Source organism: Tubulanus polymorphus, chromosome 1 (assembly GCF_964204645.1).
Source record: "Tubulanus polymorphus chromosome 1, tnTubPoly1.2, whole genome shotgun sequence".
NCBI lineage: Eukaryota > Metazoa > Nemertea > Palaeonemertea > Tubulaniformes > Tubulanidae > Tubulanus > Tubulanus polymorphus.
In genome coordinates this window covers 25,266,361-25,289,772 of record NC_134025.1, presented here as the reverse complement: position 1 = coordinate 25,289,772, position 23,412 = coordinate 25,266,361, and the positions used below count along the sequence as shown (strand labels likewise).

The following is a 23,412-nucleotide window of genomic DNA, read 5'->3' as shown; positions in this document are numbered from 1 at the left end:
GGCCGATGTCTAGCAGAAAAGGAAAGGCATTTCTTGGATAATGCTGCCATTGTCAAAGGTCACTAGTGGGGTCCCACCCTTAGTATTAAGATATGGTACCCGGTATGTAGAAATACTTCAGAAAAATATGCAAGTTCTGAGAGGATGAGTGTCAAATTTGCATGTTTTTTTCTATCTTTGCCTCGATACAAAGGGCAATGGGTATTGAATAAACACAAATTATATTGAAACTAAAATAAATTACCGGTACACTCGTGTCTGATTATATCAATGTAGCATTTATTTGGTGCTAAATATCATAATCTCTCAAAATCGATAATAATTTCATAGTGTTGAGTGTGAGGAAACAAATCTACTCCACAAGATCTCTTCGGAATGAAGGGTGTACCAGGAAGCCTCTTCTTTCCTGGGTGACATAAACTGAAAGGATAAGACGCACTGTACTATTAAAAATAGGTAGAAATAGCTCCTATTGCGTAAGTGTTTAATGATGAATATTAATGTGAGCATGAATTTGAATCATTCGGGGTGAGTTTCTTACCTTACGAAATTAAGAAAAGCATTGCCATGAGGTTTACAGCACACATAAACAATACGTCGGATAGCATCACACTTCCTCAAACTTTCCATGACATCCATAGCTAAAAAACAATTTCTCATGAATCAGATGAATTTCATATTTCAAATAGGCTTTGCTTCATTATGTGATGATAGAATGTGATCCTTTGTACATCTACTTACTTAATCCAGCTCGCGCTGGGTTTAAAACAGCCACGACATCATCACCGGGTTTAATTACATGTTGCCGTAAAAGATCTCGTAAGAAGTACTTCGCTTCACCATGATAGTATTCAGCATTGGTTACCCCTACAAACGTTAAGGAAATACCACGATTTAAATTTGTAAATAGTGTCCAGAGCTCCTTTGCATAATATTTCTAACAGTAACAATAATCACAAGGCCACATACCATTAATCTTTGCATTCACTTTCGCATTTTCAACTGCTTGGCCAACAATATCAGCACCATAAACTTGTTTGCAATGTTTAGCCATCAATAAACCAATAGTACCTACAAATTTAAGACAGGTCAAGAATTACCCATAAGGAATAGTTAGCAAAGTATATCTCAGAAATATTAACGAATCTAAGTCTGCTTTAAGCGGAGATAGTTGAAGAAATCAAAACTGCCCTACAGGCAATGTCAGCGCAGAATGCAGTGTCAAATACAAAGTATAACTCATATGATACAATTAGGTCTTACCTGTTCCACAGCATACATCTAATACAGTTGTATTCGGTCCTAGTTGACAATAATCTCTGACTCTTTCATACAACACCTCAGCAGCTTCAGTGTTGATTTGAAAGAAGGCATCAGGAGATATTCGAAATTTACAATCGTGTAAAGTTTCTGTGATAGTTGGTTCACCATTGAGCAACCAGAACGGAGACTCTTCATGTGTTTCCCGTACTTTTGTACTGTAATGAAATATATAGAATTTAGCAGAATAGTCTGTAATAACTCTTTATCATTTATTGTGTTCTAATCAGTACCTCACTTGGAAATTTAGGGACGCTATGTTACACTCTTTACCAGGACCATCGACGAAATACTTCTTGACTTCGTTTGATGCATTTTTTACATCTATCTAAAAAGATGAAATAATGTTGAAAATTCAAGATGATAAAGATGAAATGACTGTCCTTCTTGCAAGTGAACAACATTACCTCTGAAAGATTTTGAGGATGAAATCGAAAGGAAACTAAAAGTTCATCATTTCTATTAGTTCTGGCTGAGGCGCGATGCCAATGTCCACCATCATAAAACATGTAACATGGAGCGAACTTGCTGTGGTTTTGTAAAAAGTTATTCAGATGCTGAAGTTCAAAAAGATGAAAACATAAAAAATTACCATCAATTTTATTTTACCTAGCAAGAATCATCTGACATTCGATACCTACATTTGAAAATAATTTATGACTGCTTTTACATACTTTCAAATTCTTCATTTCAACGCAGGTTATATGATGACCTTCGCAAAATTATATACATGAATGTAGTTTCTTTATCATCACAAAAACACAGGAAACAAGTGAACTTAAGGATGAACTGTTTTCTCTTACCTCGTCCGCTACCAACAAAATGCCCAGCAATCAGTTTTCCCTTATAGTCTGGCCCAATACTGAATTCATCTTTATTTCGATATTCATAAATTTTTGGCTTCCACCGAAAATATTCAAAGATACGATTAAAATTAAATGTAATTTCGATTTGTTAAATTTGGTTGATGAATGGCTCTTAAAGCAAAGTTCTTACCGATGGTTTGAATGTCTCAAATGGACAGATGTATTCATACTTGCCATCACTTATGACTGAATTTTTGGCAAATATTTCTTTTAAATCAGGATTTTCTGGATGCGAGTTCTGAATCACATTGTTGATTTTACAAAGCACCTTTCCACAAAGCCTTGCCTTCTTCTGCAAGACAATTACACTCTTATGTAAAGCAAAATATATTTCTTCAGTGGTACAGGTAGAATTAAGGATAAGTTATTGATATTGCCTGAAGTTGTCTTTCATATGGAACATCAATCAAAGGAGTCACTGCTTTTTCTATCCTGTAATCAAAACAATCATTGGTTCTATGAAATTAGATACAGAGTAATAATTCTTTATCATTCATTTTGTTCAGTTCTTCTAAGATATTTTTAAACAGGTAATAGCTTACAATTCATACTGGTTATCTTCTGTTATTGGAGGGTGGCGCTTTTTCATTTTCTTTCTACGACTGAGATACCAAAATCTGTGGTAGTCATTATCTTCATTTTTTGCGCTATTATTTTCAACTGTTGTTGATGATGAATCCAGGCAGAAATGTCTTCGATTACGAGATCTAGATACAAAACAAATTATCCAATCATATTTCCAAATAAACACATCTGTGTATGCCGACTAAGCTTTAATTAGTTACTACAAAGTAGCCTACAATGACAATGTATGCCTAAAAATCTTGATTTTCTCTATAATGGTTAGAAGTCTTCCAGAATATTAAAGACTAGGGAAAACATCCTTCAAATTATTTCATCATCACTTAAACTATCAATCACAGATGGGATCATGCATCGGAATAATGTTCAATAATTTCAATTTAAATTGAAGTTGATCATGTACTAACGTTAGTAAACATGAGAAAAAAGAGATTTTAAATTAATCAATTGGATGTAAAATTCCAGAGATCATTAAAAAGAATTCGAATCTAACTTATTCACCCGCGGAAATATGTAAATAGCACCCGTATTGTATTAAACACCGTTAATTTCGACATTTTTTGTAGTTCAACAGTGTTTAATACGGAAGCTTATGGGCGCTGACATTTTGAATTTCGCGCCCTCTGACGCTAGAAACGCGAAACTGCAGTAAAGCGCCAAGATGAAAATGGCCAATGCCCGTCCCGCTCAGGCGACTGATACTCGCAACGAGCTAGCCGAATTGGTCAAAAGAAGGGCTGAAATTGCGGTAAACATAATTATCTCGATATCTAATCTATAAAAGGCGTAAAAAACGATCCGGAAAATGCCGAAAATCGTGTTTAATCGAAGGAATTTCAGTTTTTACTAAAAGGTCAAGGTCATGTGTAGAATGTAATGAATGAACTGTTTACATTAGTTTCGCATTTTGACAGATATAGATAGATGCTAGAATTGATGAAATAGTTTCAATTTGACAAAAAGTAATATATTTAGTGTCTTTATTCGTTTGTTTCGATTTCCCATATTTATTTACCATCGATTTAAATTTTTGTGTCATATTTTACAACAACCAGGAGACGTTGGCGAATTTGGAACGGCAGATATATGCATTTGAAGGAAGCTATTTGGAAGATACGCAACAATACGGTAACATAATCAGAGGCTGGGACCGTTACCTTACGAATACGAAGTAAGTCCAATATTTAGGAAGTGGGTTTACGAAAATATTATTTTAACTAACAAAGTGAATATTTATTTTCAGCAAGAGGCTGTCTAAAATAGTCATAGGCCTTTTTACCAGGCCTTCAATTGACGGTAAATTATGATATATGATATTTGTTTCTCAACTTTTTCAGAAACACGAACAGTAAAGCTGACAAGAGAAATCGAAAATTTAAAGATGCCGATAGGTTATTTTCAAAATCGTCGGTTACATCAGCTGCTGTGAGTAATCGTTTCTGCATTGTTGGTTTAAATGTTGAAATGCACTAGATCATATTATCGTTTTTCTTTGTAATCTTTCTTCAGGCGGTGTCAGGGATTGTGGAAACTTTTGAAAAACGTAAGTTGAAATATATATTTGTAGCCATTCGAACCTAAAATCTAATCGATATTTATTGCATCAATGTTCAAAGTATTGTACTGAACAATCTTATATTGATCTCTTGATTATCAATATTTTTACGTCCATAGATGAGATGGCTATTAGTTCTCCACCGAGCACGATGAATGACATTTGCGACAATGCAGAATCTCCACAGAATCAGGACGGTTTGAATCTACTCAATTCATCTCAAGTCGTCGCTGATCAATTATCAACGCAGAATAGCGATAACAACAGCAATAGCAGCACGGGCAGCAGTAGCATTCCTACCGTACCTAATCACTCGGGGAAAGTCAACAAATCAGCAAAATTAAAAAAGAATAAAAATAGGAACAGGCATAGGTAGGTTTCAATAAAGAATTAACAGCGCCGGATCAAGCGAACTAGTTAATTTGCTATCACTTCAACAATCCCTTGACTTAGTTCAAATCTGACTTCATCTATATATTTTTTAGGGTTGAAGTGAAACTAAAGAAAAGTGAGTGTAATTTATAATCTATTTCAATGCGATCGTGTAGTGTCATACGTATGTGTTGTGTTTCAATATTCTTTTATGCTATCATTACATTTGAAGGATAAGGAAGTCGGTTTACTATGGAAACAGATACCTGTAGTAGCTTCAGAGATGTTCGACTCTGGGCGTTACTTGAATAAAGAGACTTGGATCTTCACGACACAATCATTCGCAACATACGGTTATCTTCATTTCCAGTTAGTTGCAGGAATATATTTATTGACCTTGAAGTAGTCCTGAATTTTGAATAAATAAGATGTACCGTACATAGATGTTATTTTAATCAATGTTTAATATATCTGTCTTATCATGTGTGTGCAACAGTAGCATTCTCATTGTATGTAAATACACTTGTTAAAGGAATAATATTGTAATATCATGTGCAGCAAATGAAATGGAACAAACTGTTAATTTCTGTAAATAAAATCTAATGATGCATTCTTTAATTTAGATAATGTGTTTATTCTTTTATTTTTGACTGGATTTATGTTGGAATGAATCTTGGCTGGAGAAAATTCAGTGCAACCTTGTCATAGCGAACTCCGATACACCGATTCATCGGATATAACAAATAAAAGGATTTCCTCCCAAGACTATTTGATTAATTTTAAGTTCGTTGTAACAAGGTTCCACTACATTTATTCGTGGTAGCTCCAGTACTGTTTGGGCAACTCTGATTTTATGATGAAAATAATCTACAGTCTGGCTTGAGGGATTATTCATAAATGAATGCATAAACCGTATAGGAATGATAATCGAAGGGCTGTTACGGTTTACTAAATATAGAAGGTTAACAGTTGACACTGCTTATTTCAGTTCATGAAACAAAAACCAACATCAATTTGTGTAATTTTGGGTTTTTATTGTAAAACGTTTATTTAAATGCCTACACATTTTACATTCAAACTTGTATAAATAAATCAATGACTTAGATTAAAATGATACTAATATATACATACAGTAGTACACTTGAATAAGCAATAATTAATCATTTCAAATATTTGAAGAAATTTCATACAACCCTCAGTAGCAGTTGGTTCAAAATAAGCCCAGGACTTTCAATGTGATCACAGGTAGGTTAGAAACTACATATTGATTGCAGTCATGAATGCTCTTTTATTTCATTCTGTGAGTTTTGAACAACTTTGTTTTGTTCTGATTCTTGACTTCCATTAGCGCCACCTTGATCATCGTCTTCTTGTCCCGTAGGCTGTGAAAAATTGTCTTGATTGTTTTCATCCGCCAGGATGGACGATGCCGCGCCGTAATTACAAGATCCTCGACGCTGAAGTCGTTTTTCTAAGAGAATGAAATAAAGATTCTAATATATACAATACAAACAGAAATGAATTACCAGTTAATACTAACTACAAGTACGACTTATCAACTCACGTTTTAATATCTGTTTCTGCTGTCTGGAACCGTGTAGCTTGGTCCCGACATAAAATGCAATAGGTAATAGACAGAAGAATCCAGTTAAACTGATAATCGAAGCCATATCTTTCTTTTTGACTGTGCACTGAAAATCAGCGCTCCAAGTGTATCTTGTATAATTCATCTGAAATATAAATGATAATTGAATGATAAGTAACTACCTAGTGAAATGATTATACAATTATTGATGGATAAAACCTACTGTGTCGACCATATCCATGCATACTGCTTTCTTAAACTTCTGTTCAAGTTCCTCGTAAAATTTATTCAGTTCATTATAAGGTTTCCGACAGATATCACACGCTGAGTGGTTGTATTTTCCATTCTTTCTATCGAGTTCATATTCATGGGCCAACTAGAAAATACATATACAATTCAAAACCAAACCAAAACCTAATGTCATTTGTTTCAATATACATGTATATTACTGATGTCAACTTTGTTTGAGAGGACACTAGGTGGCCTAGCTCAGTCCAGTTTTGATGGTACATACCTTATACACATTGTTGAATGACCAGAATAGATGAGCAGTTGAACTAAAACAATGTTTTTTAATCCTTTTAACACTGTATTGAAGGTTTACTAATTAAGTTTGAATGGGTTGACCAAAGAAAAGTGACACCATGATTTGAATGTTGTGTTTCCATCCCATGATGGAGACATATCGTCAAACTTTATATGTTCAAGAAAATGGTGTCTCTTCTATAATGCAAACCCTTTCACTGAAAACTTTTTGGAAATCCTTCAATACAGTGTAAAATGTATGAGAACTCTATGTTTTTATTCAACTGCCGGTCCAATCTGGTCATATCAAGACCTGCATCAGGTAGGCTATGTACTACTAAAACTGGCTGAACTAAGCCACCACAGTTGTGAGTTAGAGTTAACTCTGAGTTAAAGTTGGTTCATTTTCAATGGGTTAACTCAAGAGTCAAATCTTAACTTATAACTGTGGAACTGGACCCTGATGTTCATCATCATCATCATCATCAAATTCACGGACGGAAGGAGGCCTGGTTGTGGCCTATTGGTGTCCGGCTCGTTATAAAGTTAAAATAGCAAAGTTAAAATAGATATTACACTGTATTTTCTTTACATTAACAACGATGAATGTAATTACCAGGGCAGTGTCAGACGACATATATCGTTTCATACATTCATCCGTTTCATTGACCAGCATCTTAAAATGAGTGAAATCATCAGTCAACTCATACTTCGGATTACTTTCATTGAAACAGTCTGAAATTCATAAAACATTACCGCTATTTTGTCATATTGTTCAAAGATAAGAAAGCTCAACATTGTGTGGTATTCTTAAACTTACTGCTACAAGCTGACTCTTTCCAGATCCGTTCAACAAAATCATGCGTTTGTCCGACTACATGTACAATATCTGAACGAAGAAGGCTATCATGGCAGTTCACGTATTCATCACCAACTACCTATATTATAGAAAATGAAAGCAATGACAGAATGCTTATTCCCCATAAAACCCCTTGAAAATTAAGTACTGATATAACAAATCTAGATAATCTGACACAGGGACTTATCACAATTAAGAATGTATGGGTCCAATGATTATATCAAAATGTGCCAAATTTTTTTGGGAGAGGACCCCAATTCCCCCTCAGGCACATCCGACCATTGGGACAACAGCCATGACTAAAGTTCCCTTTTCAGAAGGTGCTGCACTCAGCCTGGAACTGCCCCTGGTATCCCTGTATATAAAGAAAAGCTTTTTTTTACATTACAGGGATACTGGGATTGGTCATTCATTCAACATCAAGTCCCTGTGGTGCCCTATGTTTCAAACATTTATTACGTACGTCCGTAATATTTTCGAAAAGTTCAGCCGCTGCGTCATACTGCATTTTACAATTTTCGCACAGTGTCAGCGGTCTCGCATGTGATAGCAAACACTCGACGAGATTAGCAGCTGCTTTCCCGTAAGCTGTCATGTAAGCGCGGCACTGCGTCATAATGTCATCGTTGATGATTTTGTCAGCCCGACCCAGGGCGTTTTCTTTTTTTGGAATGAATGCATCGCCATCGTTGTTGCTAATTGAATTGCTATCTATAACCAGCGACAAGCAAATGAGATAAACGCCTAAGAACAACTTTAACCACGCGCAGCAACTGCTCTGCAAGAACAATTTAGCCATCCTGTTACGTTACGGTCCGCTGCACCCGCCGAAATCTCGTGTAAACGGCAAAAGGTTGAAAGCCTGTTTTGGTCGATGGCGAGTGACGTCACTAGTACAAATTCCGAGCGGTTCGAATCCCACAATACGCCAAAATCACTACGGCCGCTCTGAGCGCACATCGCATTTCAACGTTGCCGTTTAATAATTGTAAAATAACTAATAATAGTTTAAGTTTTATAAGGGTTAGAAGTACATTGTATTTACTGCTAGTGTATGTATATATCATGTACGGTTGCGAGAAATCCCTGCCCTAGTTAAACAGTAAGTCCACTAAATCTTTAAATTTTAAGTTGTTTAATGAAACTATTATTGTTTTAAATTGTTAAAACTGCAAACTATGGTTGTCGAAGATGCACCTTCTTCACATCCTTTGAAATCCTAGATAGCATCGCTGTCGGCAAAGACCTTCAGGTCTGTCTTCAACGGCACATCGCTTTGGAACAAGCGACTACTGTGTTATCAAATCTGAACTAGGTAAAAAAATGTTCCCCAAAAATAAAGACAAGTAAACGGATTAATTTGAGGTTTGAATGTTTTTGTTTATTTGTTGGTTCAAATCGAACCCTCGTCATCCTGATCTCCATAAATCTAAGAAAAGTATTCGCACACTTAAAACAATAAAATACGAGCAATAAGCAATAACATCAGACTGGAGTAAGTAACTTTACTTAATTCACAGATACAATCCTACACAAAACAATAGCTATTCAGTGGCGGATCCACCCCTCTATTTTTACCGATGTAGCCGCAAATCTATGCGTTACTGAGTAAAAACCGAATGAAATCTTTCTATTAAGTAATGCTCAGAATGCACCTGCTTGCATCTATTTTTCCAAAAAATTTTTAGGAAGGGTCTTCGCGTTATCGGTGCTTGCTCTGGAATGGCTTACAGCCATCTGTTGTTGCTTTCATTTGCCCCCCCCCCCCCTTCAAAATGCTGGATCCGCCCCTGAGTGCAGACAAAATGATCGACAAAGACATACAGAACTCTAAAACAACAGTTAACAATTTAAGCAACGATAGACAAAACAGATAGCTGATTACTTTACAAACCTGTTGTCAGAACCTTAATTATTTTTACATGTACATACAGAGGACTGTTAACAATTCAACCAATGAAATTGCGATAGAGATACAGAACATACAGCTTTAACAGTAAACAATGCAACCAATGAAATTGCGATAGAGATACAGAACATACAGCTTTAACAGTAAACCATGCAACCAATGAATTGCGATTAACTAAGACCTACGAGCAATTATCAAGTTTGATAATTGCTCGTAGCTAAGACATACAGGACAAACAGGACTAACTTAATTGCGATAGACATACAGGACATACAGGATTAACAGTAGACAATTCAACCAACGAATTGCGATTAACTAAGACATACAGGACTAAACCACAGGACATACAGGACTAACAGTAGACAATTCAACAACCAATGAATTGCGATTAACTAAGACATACAGGACATACAGGACTAACTTAATTGCGATAGACATACAGGACTAACAGTAAACAATGCAACCAATGAATTGCGATCGCGATCACAAAGACATACAGGACAAAACCACAGGACATACAGGACTAACAGTAGACAATTCATTAACCAATGAATTGCGATTATTTAAGAAATACAGGACTAACTTAATTGCGATAGACATACAGGACATACAGGATTAACAGTAGACAATTCAACCAACGAATTGCGATTAACTAAGACATACAGGACTAAACCACAGGACATACAGGACTAACAGTAGACAATTCAACAACCAATGAATTGCGATTAACTAAGACATACAGGACATACAGGACTAACTTAATTGCGATAGACATACAGGACTAACAGTAAACAATGCAACCAATGAATTGCGATCGCGATCACAAAGACATACAGGACAAACAGGAATAAACCACAGTAAATTGCGATAAAAAAGACATACAGGACTAACTGCAGTAAATATATAGGGCCTTAGGAATGCAAAATTCATTCATTTTGTCATTTGTAAACATTCCACAACTTATTTCATTATGTCATTTCCAGTTTTCAAAGGGAATTTTCTTAACTTCAGATGCCTCGAGGACATAAACATATAGAAAGATCTGTCCCAAAAAAATGTCAAGTGTCTTTCATAGTGCAATGGGCCCTGGTTTCCACGTTTATATATCACATATAAAATTCTACAGAAACAATCAATGAATAAGTGAAAATTTACGAATAACAAACAAGACATTCAAGCAGTTGAGTAAGTTAAAATGGGACCAATCTATATATATTATATATGGATTATACAATTTAATCAGGGACAGCCTTGAACCGAGGTTGATGTGTCCATACACTCTCTTCATACACTCTCTGAACATGCATGTATGTATACTGCTGCCAATTGATGATAAGTCAAGGATGTTGAAGTTCTAGACATGGTCAGAATCATCCAGAGACATCGGCACGCATCACAATAACTGATGATTTTGCAGTAACCTGTAACATAAAAAATCAAGCGGTAATCTATTCACAAAATATATTTTCCTGAAAGAAAAAACCTGAAATAGAGCACTATAAACACCAGTGCATATACATCGCTTCTTAACCTTATATATAATCGAGTAAATATATAGGTGACTAAGTGACGGTCATTATAGGCTTCTACGTTCACCATGGGAAATGAAAATATTTCTAACGTCAGGGATTCATTCGAAACCCGATCAATAATATTCTATACAAACTATTTAGGAAATCGGATCACAATGAAAACAAAACCACATGCCACTGGGTACCCACTACTGCACTATAGTATACTGCCTACGGCTACTGCGACTGGTGGTTCGGTTGGCAGAAATTACTTGTTAACATGGGGGGGGGGGAGGGGGGAAGTAAGCGTGGATGAAGACAAATTAATTTAGCCGAGTAAGTAGCAAGCAAGTAAAGTAGTGGCAGTACAGTAGACCTAGCGACAATGTGAGTGTGGTGGTAACGTGGCCGTGGTGGCAATAACAAGACTCCAAAACTGGCAAAAGCCAAAATTAAAAAGCCCTGCCGCCGCGCGGTCGCGACGCCTCGCCTGCACCACCGTGTACGATCCTCGCGGCGTTCACCAGTGTTACCCAGTGAGTTTTTTATAATCTTGCAATCTACCTCTTTTTTCAAACCAATATTCCCACCAACTGGTCCGGAGACAAGCTTAACACGTTCGGAAAACATGATTCACAATCTTTTAATCAACAGCCAGCAAGAATACACTTGACAGAAAATTCAAATTCAGCGGTTAACCGTTAAAAGTGAGTTGTTTAGCTGTGGGAGTAACAAAAAGGCGATCTTGATGACGTCACTAGCCATCGACCAAAACAGGCCTATAAGATGTTGACATGTCAAGGTCGATCGACGCTATCGCTTTCCCTATTTGTCGGATATGGATTGCAGAATATCACGCCAGGGGGCAGCACTTGACGGTCGAGATCCTCAAACAGTCATGGCGACGTTTCTCTTGTGTCGCCGCACTAGTTCGATATTAAAACAGGTTTTCACGGCGAATGCTGAATGTTGCTCTCGGTAAGTACGCACACATTAATTCTGGTAGAATAGAGATAAATTTACTATACATATGGGTGTCGATCTCATCCATGATTTCCGCTGAATGAATTTAACTTTCTTTCAAAAATACACCGCTCAAACCAGAGTTCGGACCCGGTCGAGTGAGGTTGTTAAATAAACGTTTTCTTCCAACCCTGGCCTACCAAAATGTCCTCGCTGACCCAGTCAAAACGTCAAGTGAACAAAATCATATTTTTATCCAACTACATGTAGGGCTAGGCTTAGGCTAGTCAGTAACCTGTCTGTGGTTTAGTTTCACGATCGCATATTTTCACAAACCACATATATAACGTTGGTATAAGCCATCCGATTATAAAAAGTTTACCACCAACGTCTAGGTAACTAACTAGGCTTAGGCCTATGAGTATTGTGTAATTGCTATTTTATCATTTTGTAGAGCTGCTACTGCGTTAATTCCCATTAATGATACCGGACGCCGATTTTGTTCATCATCAAACGATGACAACGATAAGAAACCTGAAAAGGAAAAGAGATCTAAAATTGATCTGGCAAAACCAAAGAACCGCATAAAGGTTAAAGAAGATTTGAGAATATCGTAAGTGGAGAAAATGCATTCGACTCTTCAGAAGTTATAAGCTCCGAATACGATGATAATTCTTTACATAGGTCACCAGAAATTCTGATAGATGTATCTCCTGAATTACTGCGTTCGGTGAAATCTGTATCAGAAAAATTGGGCGGAAACAGAGAACAAACTGAATCCGATCTACTACAGCAGTTGCGAGCTCATTCAAAGAAAACTGAACAACGTAAACAAAGATACTCTGAACCTGAAGAAAAAAAAGCAGTAGACATGAGGTGTATAATCAATAATCAATGGACAATAGCTTTTAATAACCGTCACAGTTATCCAAATTCTAAGATTTACATTGAATGTAACACTCACATTATAGGCCTATATTTTCAGTTCACTTTTTGCCGGAATGAAAGTGGAAAAGGAAGTAAAAAAATCTGGTCCGTATTTCGTATTATGATGATATTCATTGTACCGTGAAAAGTGAATATATGTAGATTTCTTTGAAAACGTATTCATTCACAGGTAAAGATAGTTTCCTCAGTCAGAAATCGTTTAACATTATGGAACAACAATCAAAAGGGCAAAAGTAGGTGTCAAGGTGTAGGTGTAGGTGTAGGTGTTGTTAACCCCTTATCAAGTTCATGAGTGTTGATAAATTTTAAGGTACGCTGTTGTAATTTCTTGAATTTGGTTACAGGAAAACATTGTTTGAAGGAGCTCGTCTAAATATATTTGAGGAATCTGTTGCCCATGCTAAGCCTACAGAAGGTAAGCTGGCGAATTCAATTCTATGAAGAACATGTGGGATAAATTTTAATTTAGGCTGAAAAAATTGATACCTTCGTTTTCCTTTCTGCTGAGCTTAAAAGTGTGACTGGTCGCGTATCTACCTTGTACATTTCTTCTTTTTGTAAACTGTGATCAAGCTAACCATAACAGACCCGGCAGTTATAGAAATGAACTGATTACACATTTTATTGCGATTTACCAAATGACCCAGCTGAAAACGAAAATCAGGGTATCATTTTTTTAAGCCTTACTTCTATTTTAAATATTACTTGATGCAGTATGATTTTCACTTGTCACAGGTTCCACAAATCCGATATTTGATAAAGCTGAAGAAAGACAAGTGGAAATTCTCCTAGATGTACCTCCTTGTAACGCATTTGAGGAGATGATTCAGTGGACAAGACAAGGAATCTTATGGAAATTTCCAATAGATAATGATCAAGGTAATGGTTTTACTGTATACCATCTTGCTAGTACCAGAAAGACTACAATTGTGGAAAACACAGGAAACGAATTTCTCTCAGGGAAAACATAGGAAAATGGTGTTTATTTTGTTTGCATATTTTCTCCTGCAAATTGTGTTTTATGGTCTCCATGCCTGTCATGATCCATCAGTACTCAACAATCTTCTTTTCATGATATGGTAGATTTTAAAATTCCTAAAATAAGTATTTACTGAAAGTTGGAATATTTACTCGGCTAGCTGGGTATCAATGTAACAACTCTGGTCTATCCTACTGGTCTGTTTATAAGATGCCAGGAAAACAGTAAAACAAGGTTTCATTTTCATTACAGGTCGTGATGAAGAGAAAAAATGCAGCTTTAAGGATCATATATTCCTCGAAAAACACTTACAGGATTTTCCCAAGAAAGGACCGTTGCGGCATTTCATGGAATTAGTGTGTGTTGGATTATCAAAAAATTATTGGATTACCGTGGATGAAAAAATCGATCACATAAACTGGTTTAAAGATTATTTCAAAGATAAAATGAATTTACTTCAGTTTGATGAAGCGAAAACATCTCAAATAAGTCAATAAAAGATTTCATTTTGAATAATTGAAGGTTAGTTCTTACAAAATAGATTGTGTTTATAGGCTTATAAGACCATAAATTGTCCACTTGGGTTTCCCCAGATCCAGAGTACACAGCAAATACCATGAAATACCACTGTCTGAACCAGGATATACTGGGTAATAAACCCAGATGCCACTTCCTGATTCAGTAAGATCAATGGCATAAGAAACCTCAGAATGCATGTTTCATGAGAACTAAGAATAGTAAGTATAGCATATAAATTTTATTTCAAAATTTGCAATTCTTTTGAGTAATTGAAGAACAAAGCTATAGATCTATAACTATAGAATATGAAAAATACAAACTTGGATATACGATAACTTTACATGGAAGCCAATGTGCATTAATATACAAATAAGATAGATGTTACTATTAATCAGACTGACTGGCTTAAAAATCTAGTCGGCTGACCGGTTGTATAAAGTTCTTAAATATCACAAAACAACCATTATTGACTTTTAGATGAACTGTCAGACAATTCATCATTGCTTAATAATGGAGCTTTCGCATCTGTATTAACTGAACCGTATGAACGACGCTGATTGGCTGATTTACTGGATATTGATCGCTGGTATACCTGCAATAGATAATACATAGCAATTCAATGATTTGATCATTCAGAATTCAAATCATCTTCAGTTGTTAATAGATACTAACAAAATTTGAAGGGTACCTATGTCAAGGGTATGGAAGACTCCCTGGACCCAGTTCCACAGTTGTTAGTTAAGATTTGACCCCGAGTTAAAACATTGAAAATGAACTAAGAGTTAACTCTAACCCACAACTGTGGAAACAATATCTTGTGATAGAAGGCCATTCTAGACCATATTTCCCAAAACAGTCTGGTTCCAGTCTGATTAATGAATAGAGATAATGAATGCTTACAGGTTTGCCAGCACCAATAGCATGAGCTACGAGAATTTTCCTCGCTACATCGACATATATATCAGTTTCATCAATTATCTCTTCTTGCAGCAGTTCCTCAATGATATCTTCCAACGTGATTATACCAACAACTTCCTGAAACGATTGATACTAGAAATATAGCCTATTCACAAACAATAGTCCACAATTTATATTTTCTCAATAAATCTACGATCAGCAAGGTTTTCCGTCCAGCTATGGAAATTTACCGATTTTCTAATAGAACCATCCTCGGAAGCTGTTTCAACTTCACCTTCCTCTGGTCCACGCATTACAATGGATAGATGGCCTACAATATTATACATGCCGTATGTTTAATAATTTAATCATTATTTAATAATCATAATCTTTAAGGCTACAATACTTACTTTTCCCTGTTTGGAATTCATTGAGTAAATCGAACAAAGGCTTTGTATGTTTAACGAATGGAACTTCTCTGAAGAAGTTACGATCCTTGACTAGTGTTGATACCGGAATTTCATCAGCTGGATTCAGTTTTATCAGACATTTAATCAGTAAAATTCCAATGACATTACTTTGATCTCTGTCAAAAACAGGAACGCGGGAATGTGATTTATTCAGTATCTGGAAGTATTATTTCATATTTATGTCTTAGTTTTCTGAAGATTCAAATCGACCAAGTGCAATACGATATAACTAAAGTGTGTCATGTTTGCTAAAGGATAATTTTTCACCTCATCCATCTTTGTACCATCCATCTTATCTTGCAGATCAACCATATAAACATGGTCCAATGAAACCATAGCATCTTTCACTGTCTTAAACTTCATATCAAGGGCTCCCTGAAATAAGATATATTTTCTATAAGAAACTATTCAATGTGATATTCAGGTATGCCTTACTTTTCTTAGTAATTTTTTTTTTTACCTTTATGATGCAAACTTCATCTTCAGTAAGTTGCTCAGTAGCCTGTCCATCTATTGGACTTTCTGAGTCATCCGAGCGTGGCCCATGAAGTCCAACGAGAGCCTTTAACTCAGCGCGTCGGAAAAATGTCCCATGTTCTTTACCGAGCAGACAGTCCAGGAATTTGGACAAAGGCCAGGCTATCACAAATAACAAGGCCATCAAAAGGTACACCAACCTGGATCAAATGAAGGCATGAAACTTTTAACTTTCATCTTTTATTAGAAATACACATTACTTCAAAAATAAGGAGCATTAGTTACCACGTCAATGAAGAACCTATCGCTAAACCATATCTTGTACAAAGCGCCTGAGGAAATACTCTGAAAGAGAAAGGAATTTTTTTTTTTTGTTTATTCTGTAAGCGCCTGAAAATATCGAACCACTATGAATGAAATAGGATGATAAGTCTAAGAAAATATTCAAAGACTTACTCTCCGAATAAGAGAACTGCAGATACACTGACGACTATAGCAGTGACTGGATCACTGACTCGATCCAAAAATAGAGGCATAGCTTCGACAGCAGCTGCGTTAGCTAACAATAATGTCACTAGTAACAAGTGATGTCTTCGTACTATTGGTAGAATCTTAGCTGCTTGTTTTTGCTGTTTAGGGGTGCCGCTTTCTTTCAAAACCATTAGACTTGTAGTATCAATACTGAGTAGACCCATCGTTAATCCGGATACAAGTCCTGTAAATTACAGAAAATCATGACAATTGTTAAACAGTTGGCAGAGCTAGAACCCACCCACAAGGATCGAGTAAGTCTGAATACCAGACGATGTACGGGTTCCCCTAACTTGGAACGACAGTAACCAAGAGTGAGTATGTAGTCTAGAGGCTAGTAGAGCCCGAGTCAATTTTCTCCCTAACTGGAAACTGGTCAAACACTCATTAGATTCCTAAATCAGTGATAATGTCAATGATAAAAGTTTTTTCTCTAAAGAACCTATGGACATCGTATGAGGTCAAAGTATATATTCATTTGTTTGGTGGTGAAGTATATTGACAAGTTTCGTCATGTCATCTCGATGACAATTGAATAATTAGTGCGTCGCAAACAAATAAATAGGTTTACCTGGTTTACACACTAACCTGCAAACAATACAAGGCCTGTATATAGCCCGATATATATCCAGAATAAATTATCCGTGTAATTCAGCTTCCTTTCCGGTAGTGTGAATAAGGTACCGTTACAAATAACGAAATCATCTTGAACCGAACAAGTTTCATTACGCCCAGCGGCCTCCATGTTGTACCAATAAAATCCTGATTGCATTTGATTTATTTGAAGATGTCTTCGACACCGAATGATATAGCATTCAAGGACATGGACAAAAAATAAATCGTTTCATTTTTAGTGGCCAGTATTTGGAGACTAGGTGGGGCTAATGTACATTCTCTCATGTATATAACCTTATACAGATAGTATTTAATAGGTAAACATCAAATATAACATGTCCCTTATCTCCTAAGAGCAATTTATGGTGCCCCTTTTTGTAAATGTATGAATGATTAATGCCATGGCAATGGATGGCCAAAAGCAAGCCAATATCAAAATAGGGTGTATCATAGCCAGCCGCGGCGCTAGTAGTCTGTACATTTATTCTATCATTAGTGTGGGTTTTCCTTATAGCTTTCACATTTATCGATGTAATTTTGGAGATTCTTTTACTTATCAAACAGGTGTGGGTACTGTTCTGTTTTGTTCTTTCAAATGAGCTGTCAATCTAATTTAGTTTCACAAAAAACCCTCTTTTTAAAAATTTGTAAGGTTAATAACGAAATTTATTTATCAATCTCTGAAATCAAGAGACACAACGTTTCAGACTCTCTTGAGACCATCGGCTTTTAAGCCTGTTACCTATCATTTCTCCACAACTGACCGTGACTATAAAAGCTATTTATTTTTTTCTATAAATTTTTTAGGACATTTATATTAATGTGTTCAAAAGATTAAGAGAAATATCACCAAAAAATTCATACCTGACCAAAATAAATAGACTTACGTATCTAGCCTCCCCACTGTAACAATGTCTGGTATTCAGTAGGCTATTGTACTATTGTGTTATACAAAACAAGTTATATAAACTTAAACTTTTTAAGCCCTTTTCAATGAATATACTGAACCTTTTACTACCTAGTAGACTGGGCCTGATTTCAGGAAAACATCTTTTTAATTAGTTGACATGCACTGACTATTAGTGAGTAGTACCCTAGGTACTCAGTATACATGAATAACATCGTACGGCTATCTGAGTTAAACTGCGTTAAATGATTTTGGGTGCTCTTTCTGTATAGGGAATTTGTTGGCACAGAGCTAAGCTTACAATTTTTCCTTACTCTGAACTCTTGGTAATGGGTATTATAACCTTAACATATCATTTATTCTTACAGCATCATGGTTGAAAAAGAAAAAGATCCCACTGGTGCTGCTAGTTCAAATGATGGAATGAAACCTGAGGAATGTGAACCAATTGAAGAAACTGATTCAACAAAAAATAGAAATTATCATATTATAGGTTTACTGCCTTCGCCTTTAAACTTGTATAGGGGTATCAAACCACTTTCCCTGGGTCTTTCATTCTTTAATGAAGTAAATCCTGTACGTATGTCAATGAATGAAGGAATGCATAGAATGTTAAGTTTACTGACAAGTTTTGGTTCTCTGATCATTTTCTTTCAAACTGAAGTTAATACATATAGTAGCACTAGTGAACTTCAGAAATTAGGAACTAGCTTTAAAAAACGACTTCAGTTAAGAGTATTTGATGAAGATGAGAGTGATGAGGATATCTATACGGACAATACTCATGATGAAGATGATGTTTACGATGATGGATTACTAATGAAAATTCTGAACTATCAATACAATTCGAAAGAGGATTGCGAGAAGTTGATCAGACGACAGAAGACCTGTGATGTTGAGTTGACTCAAGATAAACAGGAAATTTGGGAAATAATCAAACGACGACGGATAAAGTTTGATGAGGAAAATGGTAAAAACCTGCCAATCAGTGATGTGGTGCGTCGAAAAACCATTGTGAAGAGTCTCTGTACTGAATGCACTCCACCTGCAACTTCAATATTTGTATATCCGTTGACTTTCGAAACCTTCATTGAGAAATCTGTACACGGACCGCCTTTATTACCAGATGAGAAATACCAGTTAGAAATCGTGCGATTGGCATCATTTTCCCAGTGGCCCATTCATTCAGCTGCCAGGCCAGTACTGCTGGCTGCTGCAGGCTTCTATGCAAGTGGATGGATGGATGAGGTGGTTTGCTTTTGTTGTCACGGTAAAATCACGAACTGGCAGCCCGGGTGGCTACCGATGGATGCGCATCAGCGTTTTTACCCTGATTGTGATTTTGTATGCGGTCACTGCGAAGACAATGTCCCGTTTGATCCTCCTCCTCGGCAAATGGATGAATTCAATGAAAAGATGAACGGGATGTTACAAAAACTCAGATCAGCTACGCCCGGAAGTAACCGGGACGTGTTATTCATCCCTCAGGATAATAACGTACCTGACTTATTACACAGCATTGAACATAATCTGGTTATTTCGAATCAAGCTGAACCATCAACTTCGCCAACAGTGTTGTCCAGTCAAGCACGAGAGACGACTCTGAGCCAGTCGAGACAGCGGCCTTCTCCAAATTCGGTTACTGGTGCTACCCTTAGATACTATACGCATACATTTGATGAGGATGGAAAAGCGAAAAGTATACCTCAGCAACTGAATGTTAAAGAAACCTCATCGGTAAATAATCCTGAAGGACAAGATATGAAATCTGAAGCAGCTCGTTTGAGAACGTTTAGTTCTTGGACGAAATCCTCCATTTTGACTTCTGAGGAGCTGGCGAAAGCTGGTTTCTATTTCATTGGCTCTTTAGACAGGACAAAATGTGCATTCTGCAGTGGCATACTTCGTAATTGGGTAAAAGGAGACCGAGCGATGATTGAACATAGGCGACATTTTTCAACATGTCCATTCGTTCTTAATCTAGATGTTGGAAATATTCCCATAAAAAGAGATCATGAAAATCTGAACGTTTCTCAACCAGAATCGTTGGCAATAGTTCAGCAATCACTGGGTAGATCCGCTAGCAGCGTATTATCAAGAGGCACTGGATCTCAGTCATCTGTAGATCCTCGTATTGGCCGCATTCTGGAGACACCAAAACATCCAGAATATTTACAACCATCTGCTCGTATGGAGACATTTCACAATTGGCCAATGACTAATAGTCAATCACCGATGGCTCTTGTTGAATGTGGATTGTATTATTCAGGTATGTGGAAAGTGTTTTCAGTCTTTTAGATACATGTATAACCAGTTTTTTAGATATATACATGTATAAAATGGTTTGCATTCATCAGTTATTTGTCCACCAAAGTTCAATGTTAGTGGTTAAACTTCATATCTGCTGATATACGAATACCAGTATCTTCTAATTTACTGACCCAGTAATCAAATTGAATTTTTGTTCAATTTCCAGGTCGCGCTGATAACGTACGCTGTTTTTTCTGTGACGGAGGACTTCGAAATTGGGAGCCTACTGATGACCCGTGGATCGAGCATTGCCGTTGGTTTCCACAGTGTGGATTCCTTCATCAGCGAAAAGGTACAGATTTCGTAAAAAATGTTCTCGATCAATATAGCGACCAAGCATCAGCAGTAAGTGTCCTTTCTAACTCTAGATAATGAAGAGAATTTAGATGAGCTTTTTAATTGTAATTTTATTTGAACAGATGAATGAATATCTTGTTTCTGGAGGGCTTGATATTCCACCCTGTGATTCATCAGCAGCGCAGCAAAATGAAGATATCTTCCCATACATGAACAATGATCGTGCATCCGATGCTGCGGTTGAACTTGGTAAGAGCAGAGTCTTCATTTGATGAAAGTTTGTATTTCAGGTTTTTCATCGCAACGGCTTATTTATTAATATATTCTTTAAATTGCAGATCATTCTGAGCATTCTAACGTAGTGTTTCGTGTACAAGCACGTGAGATCCGTGCACGTTTGGACAGAGCCATCGTGCGCCGGGTGTTAGATATGGGATACAACATTGCTCTTGTCAAATATGTACTCTGTAAACAGCTAAGAGAAACAGGTATGTCAGAGTGCCAGTAAGTCATTGGTTTTTAATATGCATTTACTGTTTAGAAATTAGGATTCGAGTCTCCAGTACCCAACTGATGCTTTGGGCACCATGAAACTTTGTATATCATTCTTTGCAAAATTATTCAATGGTTGATTAATTTCCCTCAATTTTTTAACAGGGGATGATTTCAACAGTGCACAACAGTTACTGGAGGCTCTTTTTGAATTGGAACCATTGGTGATGCAAAAAGGTGTGTCATATTTTGAGCAGCGAGTTGAAGAGGAACTAGATGATCGTCCAAAACAAACGAAAAAGAATACCGGTAAGTTAGATAATGTTAATGCAGTGATCAGTCCTCCCTTAAAGATTAAAATAAATGGGTTAAACTGTAGATGTTATCTATATTTTGAACTGATAAGTTTACCATCTTTCAAGGTTCAACCGCTAATGAAAATTCCAAAACAGGTGGTGGAAGTAGTGAAGATTCAAACAGAAGTGTGCAAGCTGGAGATTTACTGAATCATGGAAAAGGTATTTTGATAATTTGCCTTTATACATATTGTACAGTAACCTCGTTGCTCCTGTATTGTAGTATGACGTATGATGTAATTCATTGTATTTTAATAGTTTCCAAAGAAAAAGCAGAAACAACAGTTGTAAAAGACGTACACAAGGATGACGAAAGTTTGTATAACTACATGAGCATTATTCAAATTCTATTCAATTTCTGGGTTTTACATTTTAAATGTTTGCTATTTTCAGATGATGAAATACGGAAGCTGAAAGAGGAATTGATGTGTAAGATCTGTATGGATAACAAGGCTGATATAGTTTTCCTACCATGTGGCCATTTGGTCTCATGTCGAGGATGTGCCCCAGCTATGAAAAAGTGTCCTATCTGTCGAGCTAATATTCGTGGTACTGTGCGAACCTTTATGTCTTAGCTTAACTAACTACCGGTACATGCAACCCCAAAACGAGGGTTAAGGTACTTATAGATGAAGAATCTTTTAGTAGAGGCACAATAAGATAGCAGATAGTGGTGGGATAGGTTGGTGTACCTTGAATCTAAATCTCCAAACAGATAGTGGAGGTATAGGTTGGTGTATAAAACAACATCTGACTGCCCAAACTGGGATAGAAACAGATAGTGGTCAGATATGTTGGTGTACAAAAAGTCTGAATGCCCAAACAGATACGTAGCGGTGGGATAGGTGGTGTACACTCCCTAACAAGCCAGTGGAGTGATATGTTGGTGTACAGAGTGTCTTAATCCCTAAATTGATAGTGGTCGTATAGGTATAAAACATCTGAATGCCGAAATAGATAACTGTGGGATAGGTCGGTGTTAAACTCTGAATGCCTGAAAAGATAGCTTGCGGGATAAGTTGGCAACCATATAGTCGCCATATGGTCATATGAATCCCCACCATGAAAGATTGAGATGTGTGTGAATAGGTGCTCTTAAACCCTCAGCTTCAGCATGTGCGCATTGTGTGATTTTCCTTTACCCCCTAGATCTTAATCAATATATCTAATTATGATATCGTAAGCAAGTCTGATTTCGAGGAACGGTTGAAATGTATAAATTCAGAAAATCATTATCATTTTCAATTGAAAATTCCTGGCTACATACAGGCTGTGGTTGAATTACTGTGATAAACAAACTAGCACAAATTTTGACATCTTTGTCGATGATGACATAAAGCAGTCTTTATAATCAATATTCAAAATCGTCCAATTGGATATCTCGTAACTTTTCTCTTAGAGACAAATTCCCTTGCTTGATGGCTTAATAATTCTTAATGCAAACCAAGTGATGAAAATAAACTGGATTAAATGATAAATAGATTCGTTTTCTTGTTTTTTAAAAACTTTTTGAGGAAATAGGAATAACGGATTCATGAATTTGCAACCGATAGTGAGGGTCGTCAGC

At 36.4% G+C, this 23,412-nt stretch overlaps 6 protein-coding genes across 14 annotated transcripts; 3 read left to right on the top strand and 3 right to left on the bottom strand.

The window, feature by feature from the left end:
* Positions 1-285: 285 nt before the first annotated feature.
* Positions 286-3,380, bottom strand: LOC141905901 (tRNA (uracil-5-)-methyltransferase homolog B-like). Of its 3 annotated transcripts, none has more exons than XM_074795002.1 (13): positions 3,270-3,380; positions 2,729-2,893; positions 2,564-2,618; positions 2,317-2,478; positions 2,124-2,220; positions 1,962-2,032; positions 1,728-1,877; positions 1,554-1,648; positions 1,264-1,478; positions 970-1,071; positions 742-867; positions 542-641; positions 286-420 (listed from the first exon to the last, which is right to left on the bottom strand). In XM_074795002.1, exons 1-13 carry the CDS (start codon positions 3,323-3,325, stop codon positions 297-299), a joined length of 1,518 nt encoding a protein of 505 aa, XP_074651103.1. In that variant the 5' UTR covers positions 3,326-3,380; the 3' UTR covers positions 286-296. The 3 variants fall into 3 exon arrangements, with proteins under 3 accessions (XP_074651103.1, XP_074651094.1, XP_074651113.1); XM_074794993.1 differs by having other exon boundaries at positions 2,124-2,227; positions 2,318-2,478; XM_074795012.1 differs by having other exon boundaries at positions 2,124-2,227; positions 2,318-2,478; positions 3,262-3,355.
* LOC141905917 (chromatin modification-related protein MEAF6-like) lies at positions 3,342-5,298 on the top strand. The gene is made up of 7 exons (XM_074795024.1): positions 3,342-3,516; positions 3,824-3,939; positions 4,106-4,193; positions 4,278-4,311; positions 4,443-4,695; positions 4,809-4,831; positions 4,928-5,298. Exons 1-7 carry the CDS (start codon positions 3,430-3,432, stop codon positions 4,930-4,932), a joined length of 606 nt encoding a protein of 201 aa, XP_074651125.1. The 5' UTR covers positions 3,342-3,429; the 3' UTR covers positions 4,933-5,298.
* A 427-nt stretch (positions 5,299-5,725) lies between these two features.
* Positions 5,726-8,546, bottom strand: LOC141910732 (osteopetrosis-associated transmembrane protein 1-like). The gene is made up of 6 exons (XM_074801479.1): positions 8,128-8,546; positions 7,626-7,743; positions 7,422-7,540; positions 6,504-6,656; positions 6,260-6,425; positions 5,726-6,166 (listed from the first exon to the last, which is right to left on the bottom strand). The coding sequence occupies exons 1-6, from the start codon at positions 8,461-8,463 to the stop codon at positions 5,970-5,972; spliced, it is 1,089 nt and encodes a 362-aa protein (XP_074657580.1). The 5' UTR covers positions 8,464-8,546; the 3' UTR covers positions 5,726-5,969.
* Positions 8,547-11,953: 3,407 nt separating this feature from the next.
* On the top strand, positions 11,954-14,471 carry LOC141914697 (small ribosomal subunit protein mS31-like). The gene is made up of 8 exons (XM_074805980.1): positions 11,954-12,062; positions 12,502-12,660; positions 12,732-12,923; positions 13,033-13,079; positions 13,165-13,228; positions 13,340-13,410; positions 13,731-13,874; positions 14,227-14,471. The coding sequence occupies exons 1-8, from the start codon at positions 11,983-11,985 to the stop codon at positions 14,469-14,471; spliced, it is 1,002 nt and encodes a 333-aa protein (XP_074662081.1). The 5' UTR covers positions 11,954-11,982.
* A 177-nt stretch (positions 14,472-14,648) lies between these two features.
* LOC141898650 (baculoviral IAP repeat-containing protein 3-like) lies at positions 14,649-23,306 on the top strand. 4 transcript variants are annotated; one of them, XM_074784682.1, is made up of 9 exons: positions 14,649-14,711; positions 18,759-20,659; positions 20,867-21,045; positions 21,120-21,246; positions 21,336-21,485; positions 21,655-21,798; positions 21,912-22,007; positions 22,104-22,160; positions 22,239-23,306. In XM_074784682.1, the coding sequence occupies exons 2-9, from the start codon at positions 18,763-18,765 to the stop codon at positions 22,418-22,420; spliced, it is 2,832 nt and encodes a 943-aa protein (XP_074640783.1). In that variant the 5' UTR covers positions 14,649-14,711; positions 18,759-18,762; the 3' UTR covers positions 22,421-23,306. The 4 variants fall into 4 exon arrangements, with proteins under 4 accessions (XP_074640783.1, XP_074640800.1, XP_074640776.1 ...); XM_074784699.1 differs by lacking the exon at positions 14,649-14,711 and adding an exon at positions 17,676-17,743; XM_074784675.1 differs by lacking the exon at positions 14,649-14,711 and adding an exon at positions 17,687-17,800.
* LOC141898671 (uncharacterized) lies at positions 14,712-18,366 on the bottom strand. Of its 4 annotated transcripts, XM_074784726.1 has the most exons (10): positions 18,348-18,366; positions 17,457-17,630; positions 16,794-17,052; positions 16,623-16,682; positions 16,321-16,537; positions 16,128-16,235; positions 15,801-16,017; positions 15,642-15,721; positions 15,394-15,528; positions 14,712-15,085 (listed from the first exon to the last, which is right to left on the bottom strand). In XM_074784726.1, exons 2-10 carry the CDS (start codon positions 17,611-17,613, stop codon positions 14,957-14,959), a joined length of 1,362 nt encoding a protein of 453 aa, XP_074640827.1. In that variant the 5' UTR covers positions 17,614-17,630; positions 18,348-18,366; the 3' UTR covers positions 14,712-14,956. The 4 variants fall into 4 exon arrangements, with proteins under 4 accessions (XP_074640827.1, XP_074640818.1, XP_074640835.1 ...); XM_074784717.1 differs by lacking the exon at positions 18,348-18,366 and having other exon boundaries at positions 15,394-15,543; positions 17,457-18,160; XM_074784734.1 differs by lacking the exon at positions 18,348-18,366 and having other exon boundaries at positions 17,440-18,150.
* Positions 23,307-23,412: the final 106 nt, after the last annotated feature.

Coding starts and splice junctions, on each gene's coding strand:
- LOC141905901 (XM_074794993.1), bottom strand. CDS start 3,325: ATGTCGAAATTAACGGTGTTTAATACAATACGGGTGCTATTTACATAT. Junction 2,033..2,123: donor TTTTGTTGGTAGCGGACGAG/GTAAGAGAAAAC, acceptor AATTTTGCGAAG/GTCATCATATAACCTGCGTT. Junction 1,878..1,961: donor GTCATAAATTATTTTCAAAT/GTAGGTATCGAA, acceptor TTTGAACTTCAG/CATCTGAATAACTTTTTACA.
- LOC141910732 (XM_074801479.1), bottom strand. CDS start 8,463: ATGGCTAAATTGTTCTTGCAGAGCAGTTGCTGCGCGTGGTTAAAGTTG. Junction 6,426..6,503: donor GCATGGATATGGTCGACACA/GTAGGTTTTATC, acceptor TTTATATTTCAG/ATGAATTATACAAGATACAC. Junction 6,167..6,259: donor GCAGAAACAGATATTAAAAC/GTGAGTTGATAA, acceptor TCATTCTCTTAG/AAAAACGACTTCAGCGTCGA.
- LOC141898650 (XM_074784682.1), top strand. CDS start 18,763: ATGGTTGAAAAAGAAAAAGATCCCACTGGTGCTGCTAGTTCAAATGAT. Junction 21,486..21,654: donor TAAACAGCTAAGAGAAACAG/GTATGTCAGAGT, acceptor ATTTTTTAACAG/GGGATGATTTCAACAGTGCA. Junction 22,008..22,103: donor TTTACTGAATCATGGAAAAG/GTATTTTGATAA, acceptor GTATTTTAATAG/TTTCCAAAGAAAAAGCAGAA.
- LOC141914697 (XM_074805980.1), top strand. CDS start 11,983: ATGGCGACGTTTCTCTTGTGTCGCCGCACTAGTTCGATATTAAAACAG. Junction 13,080..13,164: donor AAAGGAAGTAAAAAAATCTG/GTCCGTATTTCG, acceptor ATTCATTCACAG/GTAAAGATAGTTTCCTCAGT. Junction 13,875..14,226: donor TCCAATAGATAATGATCAAG/GTAATGGTTTTA, acceptor TTTTCATTACAG/GTCGTGATGAAGAGAAAAAA.
- LOC141905917 (XM_074795024.1), top strand. CDS start 3,430: ATGAAAATGGCCAATGCCCGTCCCGCTCAGGCGACTGATACTCGCAAC. Junction 3,940..4,105: donor CGTTACCTTACGAATACGAA/GTAAGTCCAATA, acceptor CAACTTTTTCAG/AAACACGAACAGTAAAGCTG. Junction 4,696..4,808: donor AAAAATAGGAACAGGCATAG/GTAGGTTTCAAT, acceptor TATATTTTTTAG/GGTTGAAGTGAAACTAAAGA.
- LOC141898671 (XM_074784717.1), bottom strand. CDS start 17,640: ATGCAATCAGGATTTTATTGGTACAACATGGAGGCCGCTGGGCGTAAT. Junction 16,018..16,127: donor ATGGTACAAAGATGGATGAG/GTGAAAAATTAT, acceptor TAATACTTCCAG/ATACTGAATAAATCACATTC. Junction 15,544..15,641: donor ATGGTTCTATTAGAAAATCG/GTAAATTTCCAT, acceptor CTATATTTCTAG/TATCAATCGTTTCAGGAAGT.